This window comes from Chelonoidis abingdonii, chromosome 1 (genome assembly GCF_003597395.2).
Source record: "Chelonoidis abingdonii isolate Lonesome George chromosome 1, CheloAbing_2.0, whole genome shotgun sequence".
Lineage (NCBI taxonomy): Eukaryota > Metazoa > Chordata > Testudines > Testudinidae > Chelonoidis > Chelonoidis abingdonii.
In genome coordinates this window covers 27,400,639-27,414,118 of record NC_133769.1, presented here as the reverse complement: position 1 = coordinate 27,414,118, position 13,480 = coordinate 27,400,639, and the positions used below count along the sequence as shown (strand labels likewise).

Genomic DNA, 13,480 nt, shown 5'->3' with positions numbered 1-13,480 from the left:
TAGATAGTTACAAAAGTAAAACGAGTATTCTTAAACATGATTTGTAAAATTGAAATAATGTTCCAGGGAATTTTACAAAACACCATTGCTTTCATATCGGTGTATGACTTAGAGAGGGGAAATCCTTGATTTAAATATCTGTAGGAACATTTTACATTTTATTTAGCATTATTGTCCCTCAGAATATTAGAAGTTAGTTGAAAATTGATGTTGGAAGACAGGGCATTAAATACTGTGAAATGATCAATTGTATTGGGTAAAGTGTTGCTAGATAAGAAGAATTAAGTGTTAGCGTGTTTCAACTCTGTTGTTCATGGAAACAGACAGGAATTGGGGTGGAAATCAATTTATGGGAATTAACCTGCCACCTCTGGATGTATTAAAGGATGGCTTAAATTGAGATTGACGAAAGAACTGTATACTGGTAGCATAAGCTGGCAAAACTAATTTTATTCTATTTCATTTCTGGGGTAAATAATTTTAAATATTTTGGCCCTAATTAAGTCAGAGAAAATTAAGATAGATGGTTCTCTCAGGCAAAGACTTCTAAATGTTTTTAATCCAAGAACAGGTACTGAGCATGAAGACAAAATAATTTGTTCTACCTCTTTGAAAGATAGTATGACTTGTATTTATTCTTACATTTAGAATTAGTGGTGTTCTTTATAATGTGATTTAACAGTGAAATTGTAGAAACATTTTTAAAAAAAAAGCTAAAATATTTAGCAAGAGTTATTCTATATTGCTTACTGGTTGGCTTCATAACATCTGCATTTATAGCCTGTTGGTATTTGAGTGTGTGGGTGAAGAGCGACTAGAGGTGTGCCAACAACTATTAGCATATAACTGGCTATGTCATCATTATATATTATCTGCTACAACAAAAACCAGTCTGACATGTTTACTTTTTTTTTTTAGTTGTGTACTGCTGTGCCAGAAAAAAATAAGTTTGTGAAGAAGGAATCTCTTCAGTATAATAGACAACGCTTAATATTTTCATTAATAGTTTAAGCAGCAGAGAGTCCTCTGGCACCTTACAGACTAACAGACGTATTGGAGCATGAGCATTCATGGCTGAATACCCACTTCGTTGGATGCATGACAACTCATGTATCCGACAAAGTGGGTATTCACCCACGAAGGCTCATGCTCCAATATGTCTGTTAGTCTGTAAGGTGCCAGAGGACTCTTTGCTCCTTTTACAGATCCAGACTAACATGGCTACCCCTCTGATTAACAGTTTAGTAAGTCAGTTTGGGATGTTAGCCTTTGGGTATGTATTATGGTGAAAGGGGGCATATAGAAAGTGACTTGGAGATTCATTTATACATCTTTTCAGTGACTGGACCCTAGCTGTGCATTGTTAGAAGCTATACATTGCTTAGTCATAACTGAAAAAGCCAAACCAACCAATTTGGACAAAGGCATTCCAATTTGCTTCCCACTTTATTAATAATTATGCGTATTACAGTGGCACCTAGAAGTCCTGGTCATAGACCAGGAACCTGGTGTGCTAGGCACTGTACAAACATGGAACAAAAAGCTGGTCCCTTCTCAAAGGAGCTTACAATCTAAGTATAGGACGAGACACACATGGATATAGATAGACGGGTAGTACAAATAAACAGTGAGACATTGTTGGTCAACATGATATGCCATGGTCTCTACACTAGCAGCCTATGGAAAACAGTTGCTTAAACCATGCTTAATTCAAATTTTTAGAACTTAATGCTAAACTCTTAACAGTTACATGGGAATTTGTTAAAGGAACACTAGTGAATATCTGGTGAGTTAAAAATACGTGCATTCCCTTGGTAAGGAGTTCTGATTAAACTTGAGCAGTTAAGATATCTGTTCTGGGAAACCTGGAGTTCTGTTCCAATTACAGACTTCACTCTGAAATCTTGGGATAATGTAATCTTTACTACCTGAATAAAACAGATTTCAATAACATGAGCCTTTGCAACTGGGGTACTGCTGTATCACGTCTATCCCAGTATTTTGAGATCCTGAAATAGCTTTATTTTTTTTTTTAAATTTGACATTCCTTAATTCTAGTGATCTTCTACCATGAGCCATGAAGATTCATGCCTTTCAGTGGTTTGAAAAAAAAATCAAAACCAATTTTTTAAAAAAAAAAATAAACCCATTAATGAGAACAGAATCATACAGTCCTCTACAGATCTGTAATATCATTACAGCAACAATAATCCAAAAGAAATAATCAACTTGGATATCAATAGTTAAATTCATATTTTTCCCTCTTTTATTCTTCAATCAAAGTAGTAACTGTGTTAAACTTAAGAATTCTTTAATGAATTATAATCAGTAGTATTTTCACTCTGAGTAAGGCCTCCATTTCTCTCTTCAGGATATAAAATATAGTAATTGTTTATATACAATTATCCCCATTTAAAAAGTTGATATTTACTAATAGTTACCACAGATTTTTTTTTTTTTTTTTTTTTTTTTTTTAGTTATTTCTTGGAGCAGTGTTGGGCTTCCACATAATAATACAAAGAATCTTGTAAATCTGTGGACATAATTTTTGAGGCCAAAATACATTATCACAGAAGAAACTCAGACTCTTTACTCCTGGGAGAATTCTGTGCCAAAAAATTAAAAATTCTGCACCAAAATATTTGAAAATTCAACATTTTTATTTGTCAAAATAACACAATATAATCATGCTATTTTCAATTATTTTTAACAGGTTTCAGAGTGGTAGCCTGTTAGTCTGTATCCGCAAAAACAATGTGGAGTCCTTGTGGCACTTTGAAACTAACAAATCGAAAGCTTATGCCCAAATAAATGTGTTAGTCTGTAAGGTACCGTAAGGACTCCGCGTTGTTTCACTTATTTTGGTAACTTGACAAATACACTTCTTACTAGGAATATTAATACAGAACTTTGAGTAATTCAATTAAATTACAATACAGAACTGTATTTCCTACCTCTGTCAGAAGCAGTGCAAAGGGTTGGGAGAGTCAGGGGTAACAAAGGAGCTGAGGGAGAGGGAAAGAGCCTGGAGTGAACCTGGAGGATGTTGGGTATCGGTGGGAGGTTTTTCTTTGGGGGTGAGGAGAGGTGTTAGGGTGTTGGGATGCCTTCCCCGTGCAGACTTTGGCTGACCCCAAGCCTCTTCCATTATTAGGCACATTTGCCCTGCCCCTGCATTCCTCATACCCCTGGGTCTCTGTAGCCTCCCTTCCCTGTCCCCAGGCTCAGCGCTATCACCCCACTAGCTGCTGAGCCCATTCTCCAGACTGTCCCCCCAACTAGTCCTTCTGAACCCCAATCTGTGACCCTCCCCCCCAGCAGCCCTGTGTGCCCCACTCTGTTTTAACCTCACTCTGTGGGCGGGTGATGTGATGAGCTTCTGCTGCGGGAATTCTGCAGCACTGAGCATAGAATTTGTGTATTTTCCCACATAAAATTCATTTTGTGTAAGATGTACTGGAGTTCCGCCTTTTGCCGACCAGAGACCACTATGGCGCTAGAACAGCAGGCATGAAGGCAGCTGGCTGTTCTGGTGCCCCAGTGGCCTCTGGTGGGCAAAAGGCAGAACTGCAGCACATCTTACGCAAAATGAGTTTTATGTGGGAAAATACAAAATTATGGGAGACAGAGGAATTCCATGCATCCACAGATGTGCAGAATTTCCGCAGGAGTATCTCTTTATGAACCTCAGAAGGATAGTTAAATTGAGGTACTGCTTAATTTTTTCAAACACATTTATTAGTAAAAGGTAATCTTGGTGGAAAATTTTTTTTTATAATAAACATATTCATGTAATAGCCTAATAATGTGTGGAATATTTAAATCCTTTGAAGTAACATAATGCTGGATAAAAATGGAGCTTTTCGTTAGCTGTTACCAATGTCATGGCTTTATGAATAATAGTCAGATAAGTCACTCATGCATTTCCACTTCATAACTGCAGTAAGACATGACAAAGTTGGTTTCTAGGAGGTTATCATTTTTCTTGGATGGCTGAACTGCTAAGGCTGCTCCCATCACCCTTTAAACAGTAATCCCCCAGACTTGCTCTGTTCACGTCTTATTGTTTAAGTAGCTTTCTTTGCCGTCCAAAGATATGGGTGAAATGTGGCTCCATCATTTGGGCTAGAAAGTTTTTTGTTTAGTTTTTTAAATTCCACATAAAAGGGCAGAATAAAGTTGACTGTATAATATCCTTGTTTGTTAAAAGGTGCTGGATAAAGCAGAGCAGCTGAGGGAAATGGAGGCAAATGTGTTACCAGGGTTTCTTAGACTACAAGAAATGGTAAGTAACTGAGTAAAGTATTTTTAATGTATATTTCATAGAAGTTAAAGATAAATACTGGCTAGATGATCTAATACCCTGTCTCACTACCAGTGAACTCCCTAGAGTAGAAAAGTTTGGGTATAACTTTTTTCTGAAAGTTGTAATTTTTTGCAGAATTTTGGTCAGTGACAAAACTCAAATGAGAATTTAAACATCACCATGGTCTTTCTTGTGCTCTGTTTATTATTCCATTTAATAATATGTTGTCCTGTAACATCAGCTCTTTTACGCATTCTTTTGAAGCTGCTTCCACTGTACACTGCGTCTTCTAAAATATGTATTGCTTTTTGAGATTATTACAAAATTCTACCACTCTTCATCAAGATTTTTTAATAATTGCCAGAGAGTATACAATCTTGGAAAGACTGTAAGCTGTATAAGGAGCAACTTGGCAACTGGCTGTGTGGCGGGTGCAAACCCTCCTGAAACAGCTGCTTTAGTGGGAGCTAAACCCAAGTTTAGCAAGTGTGGGATTGAACAGATGTTTGTTTTCTTGCAGTTTCTCCAACAGTGTCTGAGAACCCTTTGTGATGGCCCTCCTGGAGACAGGTGCAGGGACTCTTGGAACACTGGTTATGCAATTATGGCTAGCCCTGTTTTTGTCACCAGCAGGGGCTCTCTGACTTTTGGTGTGTCTGTGTGACAGCCTCTTAAGAGTCTACCCTGTTGCAGTATGGCAAAGGCATTACTCTTTTGGGATTTTGTCTGGGATAGGAACAGAATATATTTTTCTGCTGTTCTTGCTTATGATTTAGAAAAGGACTGGACTTGAGTTAAAGCCCATTGAAGTTAGTGGGAGCCTTTCCATTGTCTGTTGGACTATGTTGTTTTGTGAAAGTGAGTGTTCCAATGGCAGTGGAAAGCTGTAGCTTCTTGATGTGCTTGAGTTAGTGGATGGGACAGTTTGTAGCTATATGCTGATCTTGGTGGCAAAACACTTCTGTGGGTGCGTGTCAGTGTCACTCACTTTCTGCCTCATGTTTTCTTAGCAAATAATTTGTTCAAAGACCTAGTGTAAAATAAATGAAAAATATGGTGATTTACTTTTGTAATATTTTTTTTAAATTGCCTGATTAATTTGCAGTAGTAGAGGTTGATTAGAGAAGCATATCAATCGTCTTGCCTGCGGTGGGGCAATATTTAGGTGATTCATAAGCACTGGAAAATAAATAGGTTGTTCCACCTTTTCCTTAAAGAGTATATCTTTGTACAAGATGGAAACTGTATTCTTAATCATTACACATCAGCCTGTTGTAAATCTGTTTATTATATTTGAAGCTACCAAGAAACAGCAGTGCATGTAAGGAAGAACTGTGTGTCTATGCTTTCTCTGATCATTTGTGTCAGTCCCTTATTCTCTTGTACTTTCTGGAATCCATGTGCCACACTACTTTTCTGTTTTTACTCACATCAGTGGTTCTTAATTTCTGGTGATTTTTGTGTTGTGGAAGTAACCTAAGGAAACAAGCTTTTTTTACTTTTTTACTTACGGGTTGCTTCAAAACTCTGAAATCTCTTCATGGAAGAACGATACTTGAAGTGATCGGTCTTTACTGCTGAGTTTGTAGTACAGTTGCAAAAAGACCTACAGAGATTAAAGAATGTAGCATTATATTTGTATGGTATAAACCCAGAATATTTTGAGAATTGATCGGTTTACCTTAACCTTGTAGTCTTTGTTCACTGAGCAAAATCTTTCCTAACAGTAATGATAGATGAAAATGACCCCCACAAGGACATATGGAATAATGGAATTGCACATTCTATTAAAATTGTATATTTTATAAAATATGAATACGCTAGCCTGTTTTTTCTCGTTAAAGTAAGCTCTCAGATATTTAAAAAAAAATTAATGGAACATCAGAAATATTTTTCTCGTTCTTAAATAAATGGTGGGAACTGTGTAAAATAAGAATATTTCCATATGAAAACTAAGTAATTTGTTATCTATAGACCCAACTTAATATTAAGTTGGAACTTGCATATTACCAAAGACTTTGGTAAGTAACTATACCGTCACTTCAGCAGTCATAACCATGTTGAAGATTGCAAAGAAATCAATTAAGTACAGAGCTAACTTTGTAGTGGTATGAGTCAGATGACCTTTATAAATTAAGCCCAAAGTGTGTTCCCTTCACAAAATGTTGGTCCTCCTTTACCTCCTCAACTCTTACTGTACAATTGCCTAATGAAATTCTGGATTTAATTATTGAAGTGAAATGTTGGCTTAATTTTGGGAAGGGAAGCAACTTCATATTGCCTGGTACCCCAGGTCTCTAGTAGCTTAAATGTCAATTAAATGGCAAGAAATATACAGGAATCCCAGATAATTATGAAAATCTGCAAATGTATGAGCTCCTTGATTAAGCCAGCAAAAGGCTCATTAATATGCTAATAATTTGTGTTAAACACTAGATTTGATGAAATTCTTCAAATGAAAAATTCTGGCAATCGTTCTTCTGATTAATATTTTAACATGCAAGGTGACCTTTTCCCTCTTTATCTCTTACAGACAGACAGAAATGTCACTGTTATTTTCCTTAGTGAAATTGTGTGGGAACTGTTTCGTCCAAACACTGGATGCTTGGAGCCATTCACCTTGTATTTTTCTGACTACAGCATAGGTAATTTAATTTTTTCTACTTTTTTTTTGTTGAATGAATGATAATAGTACTTTGTATAAAGGACTTTCCATCTAAGCATTTCAAATACTTCACTTTTTGTTAAGCAGTTAGAGTAGGCTGAAACTTCAGCTTTAAATTGTTTAGAAAATGTGACAATTGTGTATGCTGGTTACTAGAATCCAGAAGGCAGTGTTTTGTTTTTTTAATAACTGTAGGTGGCTTTGGTAAAATTACAAGCTCTATATTCCCAATCGCCCTCTCCATAGGATTCAGAGACTCCCTCCCTCTTAATTCATCTAGATTTCCAATACGGATCCCCTGTCTCAAACCACACCCTGCATGCTAACTAGTGAACTACACACCAGGGTCAGAGACTCCAGCCTTCTCTGGCCTTCCATTTTCCTTCAGGGAGCACCCATCACACATTTTGCTTTTGCATGCAGTCTGAGAACATATCAACCTTAACTATTATGCCACTTTAGTCTGCAGAGCCCAATCTACCTCATCCATTATGACTAGAAATCCCGTTTTACTTATTTAAGAATTATTTCTGGGGATCCCCATTAGTGAGATGCACATGGCCCTCATAGGAAGAGCTTAGCCAGCTGATGGAAGTACAAGAACATCTTTGGAGATCTGAATTTCTCTCCCACAACCGTGGTTAGCTGTAGATGTCAAGACTGTTTCTATATCCTTTGCCATTTTGGCAGCATATTGTTCAAGGTTTTTCATGTAATTAGTTGTCACTAAAGTTAGTGTAATTTAGTGTCATGATGATTAAGATTAGGTGTGGGGGTTGGCTTTTTGTATGTTGAGGGAACCAGACCATTTTTGGTTCTGTTACCCCTATTGATAAGGTTTTCTTTTTGCTATTGATTTGAGTTCTATGGTACAGCTGACTATCATTGTTTAGCTTGTGCTGCACTTAATTTTTAAAATATGATTAGTACGATAAGGCAATCGCCAGCTTTTTGGGGGGAAAAAAAATCAAACTTGTTTATATCCGAACAGGAAATCTACAAAAGATTCTGTCCCATTATCATCCTCCAGAATATTCTGCTGATTTCTATGCTGCGTACATTAATATTCTTCTTGGTGTCTTCTACACAGTCTGCAGGGACTTGAAAGAGCTTCGACATCTGGTGAGGGATCCTCTGGATTTATTTTCTTGTCTAAAATCTTAAAGGCTGGATTTATTGTTCGGTTTGGATAGAGGGCATGTCATAAGCATATTTCATTAAAAGGTCCTGAGCTAGTTTAAATCAGTTAATGAGGTATGGGTGTCCTCATATCCCTGGGTGCCTGCACCAGTCTAGTCTCCAAGGAAGGCCTCACCAAGGCTGCAAAGAAACTGATCTTAAAAGAAAAAGGAAAAGTCAGTCTGGCAGGAAAAAATACTACTTGCCACCTATTTGACATTTTAAGTAAGGCTTTTGAGAGGCAGATGGCTAAACATGAAAAGAGACAATTACCTGGGTATTTCCCGGAGATAGTCTGCTTTGCATTCTTCAAATGAGATTCAGTATTTTTCCAGAGTCTGTATGTGTCATGTTCATTTGCTGCATACAGCAAAAATTAGCTTTTGTTAGTGTCAACTCTAAAAAGGTGTTTAACCTATAGAAGAGTAGAATTCAACTTTGAATAGAGTCACACACCAAATAATCAATGTGACGTCCTGATATTCTGATGTATTTGCATTATCATGATACAGAATTATCTTCCATTGATATAAACCTCACACTGCAAAGCACGATATTGCATGGTGGTTACTTTGTGATACTCCATGACTATTTAACAGAATAATCGGTAAAGAATTTAATCTAGTTCTTTTTTTTAACCCTGTTATAGTCTTGGCCTTCACATCATTCTCTGGCAAGGACTTCCACAGGCTGACAGTGCATTGTGTGAAGAAATATTTCCTTTTGTTGTTTTAAACCTGCTGCCTATTAATTTCATTTGGTGATCCCAAGTTCTTGTGTTATGAGAAGGAGTAAATAACACGTCCTTGTTTACTTTTTCGACACCAGTCATGATTTTATAGATCTCAATCATATCCCCCCTTTAGTTGTCTCTTTTCCAGGCCGAAAAGTCCCAGTTTCATTAATCTGTCCTCATATGGAAACTGTTCCATATCCCTAATCATTTGTTGCCCTTTTCTGTACCTTTTCCAATTCTAATACCTTTTTGACATGGTGCAACTGCATCTGCACTCCGTATTCAAAATGTGAGTGTAACATGAATTTGTATAGAGCAATATATTTTCTGTCTTCTCTATCCCTTTCCTAAGGATTTCCAACATTGTTAGCTTTTTTGACTCCTGCTGAAGATTGAGTGGAGGTTTTCAGAGAACTATCCACAATGACTCCAACCAAGATCTCTTTGAGTGGTATCAGCTAATTTAGACTTCGTCATTTTACAGTAACTCCTCACTTAATGTTGCAGTTATGTTCCTGAAAAATGCGACTAAGTGAAACAATGTTAAGTAAATCCAATTTACCCATAAGAATTAATGTAAATGGTGGGGGTTAGGTTCCAGGGAAATTTTTTTTGCCAGACAAAAGGCATCACATACATTTTAAACGAGCAATTTAATACAGGTACACCTCTACCTCCATATAACGCTGACATCGGGAGCCAAAAAATCCTACTGTGTTTTAGGTGAAACTGCGTTATATCGAACTTGATTTTCTTCGCTGGAGTGTGCAGCCCTGCCTCCCTGGAATGCTGCTTTACCATGTTATATCGGAATTCGTGTTATATTGGGTGGCGTTATAGTGGGATAGAGGTGTGTAAGTTTTAAACAAGCAATTTAATAGTATGCTGGCGGGGAGTAGGGTGCATGTGCTGTGGGTTTACAAACATACAGTACAGTACTATCATTGGGAGGTGCCTCTGCCTTACCGTACACAAACACAACCCACTGGCACTGGAGATGAGGCAGGCAAGGAGACTGAAGGTTCTGTAGGCTAGGAGAAGCACATTGCTCAGCAACAGCAGCTTCCCCTACTCTACAGGTGTTGGGGGGGAAAGGGGGCTCAACCCTCAGCCTGCCCATTTCCTGCCTTCCCCAAAGCCCCCATCCTTCAAGTCCGTGATCTGCCCAATTCAAAGTATAAAATGAGGGGTTTATTTCAAAATACACTGTCATTTAATTTTTGAATCTCTACATTTTGACTTTCATCTAACCTATGAAATATCAAATCAGTGGGTACTTGTTCAGTAATATACTTCTTGGTTACTGCCAAGGAGCATGACTTGTCTTTATACAATTTCAGTGGTTCTGATTGCATAACTTGAATTAATTAAAGAAATGAGAGATGATGGGCCTTTGTTGTATACAGGTCCCTTGATCTTTAACCATGCAGAGATCTCACAACTCAAATGAGCTAAAGTAGTATAGACAATAGTAGCTAAAAGGATCAAGATCACAGCCCCGTCATTTTCCCCCGTATCTGTACATATAGTTGTCTTAGTAAACTATTGTGTACTATGTATGTTTCACTGATAAAACTGAAGACTCAGCAAGACAAAGTGCAGAAGATTCATGCTAGAGTGTAAAGTTAAGTTAGAAGCTGTCTTAATACATAAAGAATAAAAATTAGCATAAAGGATTTATCATTATGCTCTTTTCAGTTCTCATCAATAGTTACATATAATGACAATAAATTACATGTGTATGTTCCCTTTTAAAAAAAAAAAAAAAGAACCAAAAAACACGACTATCCTGTTCACAAGATTGTTAAATGGGCTGTTCAGAGAGTGGTTTTTTGCTGTAATAGAGTATGAAGCCAGTTAGTGTGTTTATTTTCTGATATATTAAATTTCATATTCTTATTTAAACACACATGCACACTGTATTTAAGCATTACTTAGTATGTTAACTAGTGCGTTTTTATTAACACCTAAGACACTTTATGGATGGCACCTAATAAGTTACATACCTAGCTTGATGACCAGGAAAATAACTTTTGGTGAGTAGGAGTAGGAAATCAGTGGGAGCAACAAAATAATCAAGATACAGCACTGGCATACACAAGCTCTTGCTGAAAATATAATTCTTCTGTTATTTTTAATAACCATACCCTGCAATTTTGAATGCACCAGAGAAAAATAATCCAGAGTATCTTTAATGTATGTTCTCTTGAATCCTGTTAAAAGGAGCAGCATACTGAAAATAAATGTTAAGCAGTGCAAACACTTGCGGAACAGTCTTTTTTAATTATTCTGTAAAAATTACCATAACTTAGAAGTAAAAGTGCCCAATAGTGCACAAACAAGTCTGGCTAAGAAGAAAGAAGAGTCATGTGAAAATAGGAGTAGAGCTACCTCACATTCTACCCAGCTAGTTTCCTTAGAACTTTGTATGTCCAGCAGTCTGTACGGTGTTTTTCCTTTTCTTCCCTAGGAACGTGGAGACAGACTAGACCTGTGATCTTGTGCTGTTACTGAAGTTTTTATTCCTAATTCTCTACCTGTCAGTGCAACAGACTGCAGGATACAGGCTTCTTTTTGTAACAGCCTTTTTTCCCTTAAAAATCCACCTAGATTTTTGTTAATTTTAGATTAGAACCTGAGCCTGGCTGGCTCTCTGAAACCTTAAGTTCCCAGTGGGAAGGGAATCTCTCGAGGGCTTGAGAGAAGGAGTGTATGGCTTGAGTCAACCTCCCTTTCTCCGGGAAAAAGAGGGATAATTGATAGGGAGAAGAGAGGAAATGGTGAGGCGAGGAAACATTCCACTTGTGTAGCATTCCACTTGTGTAGCACTCACAGCCCCATGCCAATGGGGCAGACTTCCTGCTCTGCCAGGTTCCCCAGCAACAGCCCCTGAGTAAACTTTTATCTATAGGTAAAAAGTGTAAAAGTAGATGCAGTATGCTTGAAAGGATTTGCTATAGTAGTTGAGTCATTCAGGATTGAGGGGCCCAGTCCTGCAGACATGTATGTTCTTGAGCAGTGGTCCCCAAACTGTGGGGCAAGGAGGAACATTCAGAGGGGCATGTCAGGTCCCAGGTAAGCTCCCAAGGATGGTGGGGAGGGTGTACCACCCAGCCCCATTTGGCCCCCTGCCGCAGCTCAGCCCTCATTCCCTCTCTCCTCCAGGCCAGCTCTTCCTCTAGCCCCAGTTCCTTCCCCTATCCTCAGTTCCGCCCCCTGCTCCACCTTCAGCTCAACCTCCTGTACTGAGGAAGCCTTGGCTGTGTAGTAATGGATGGGGTAAGTGGAGAGCACAGTTAAGCCTGGTCTACGCTACGCGTTAAATTGATTTAAACAGTGTTAAATCGATTTAACGCTGTACCCGTCCACACTACAACGTTCTTTATCGATATAAAGAGCACTTTATATCGATTTTTATACTCCTCCCAGACGAGAGGAGTAGCGCTGAAATCGATATAAACATATCGGATTAGGGTTAGTGTGGACGGAAATCGACGTTATTGGCCTCTGGGCGGTATTCCACAGTGCACCACTGACCGCTCTGGACAGCAATCTGGACTCGGATGCAGTGGGCAGGTAAACAGGAAAAGCCCCGCGAACTTTTGAATTACATTTCCTGTTTTCCCAGTGTGGATCTCGATACAGATTGGCGGCAGCCCAACTCCAAAAAGAGCTCCAGCATGGACGTACGGAGATACTGGATCTGATCGCTGTATGGGAGACACGTTCTATCAAAGCTCCGTACAGAACATGAAATGCCAAACGTTGAAAAACTCCAGGCTACACAGTGCTGCGTAACAAGCGTAACGAAGCCCAGAGACTCAAATGGACGTCATGAGGAGGGGTACTGAGGATCCAGCATCCCACATCCACAGCATCTGCAAAAGTATTTGCATTCTTGGCTGAGCTCCCAATGTCTGTAGGTAAACACAGTGCTGGCGTGTTCAGCGGAATAGCTCCTCAGTTCTCCCCCACCCCCGTGAAAGAAAAGGAAAGATCATTTCTTTCAATGTCACCATGTGTAAATGCTGCTGGTAGACGCGATGCTGCAGCAGTGAAGAGCAGTATTCGCCCTCTCCCTCTCTGGTGCAGACGGTGCATAGACGGTAACTGTCCTCTGAACCCTGAGTTGCTCCAATGCTTTAAACGAATATGGGGCACCTGGGAAAACAGGAATGATGCCTGGTCACTCCCAGTAGATAGACAGAACGGCTAGTAACCGTCTTCATCATAGCAACGTGGGGCGAGCTTCAATCACCCCTCTCTTCCTGTGTAAAGAAAGATTACGTCCTCTGGACGGTCAAGCACAGCATGCTGGGCTCCTCTCCCCGCACCGCTATTGCTCCTGTGACGGTCATAGCCCCGCGGGAGGCGCCTCCCTCATTATCTCACTAACAAGTCTCTGTTTTCTTATCCTGCATTCTTATACCTATGACACAAATGGGGGACACTGCCGACGGTACCCAGGAAGTTGGGGAGGAGGAAGCAACGTGTGTTCCAGGGCATCCCCCTGAATACGACACGAGCACTGTGCTCTGATACACTGGTCTCTATACACTTGCCCTCTATTCTAGGCAGGACTGTACTCTATTTA

General features: G+C 39.0%; 1 protein-coding gene across 10 annotated transcripts in view; it reads left to right on the top strand.

Annotated features, from left to right (window-relative positions):
- ORC5 (origin recognition complex subunit 5) overlaps positions 1 to 13,480 on the top strand; it is a 151,466-nt gene that overhangs the window by 14,845 nt on the left and 123,141 nt on the right. For 9 of the 10 annotated variants that reach the window (XR_012655660.1, XM_075064590.1, XM_075064597.1 and 6 more), the window contains exons 5-7: positions 4,211 to 4,285; positions 6,840 to 6,951; positions 7,963 to 8,093. Coding sequence is in view for 9 of the 10 variants with exons in the window: in XM_075064590.1 (XP_074920691.1) it covers positions 4,211 to 4,285; positions 6,840 to 6,951; positions 7,963 to 8,093 (318 nt within the window). In the remaining variant the exon portion in view is untranslated. The remainder of the gene's footprint in view (positions 1 to 4,210; positions 4,286 to 6,839; positions 6,952 to 7,962; positions 8,094 to 13,480) is intronic. The other variant, XM_075064591.1, reaches the window with a different exon arrangement.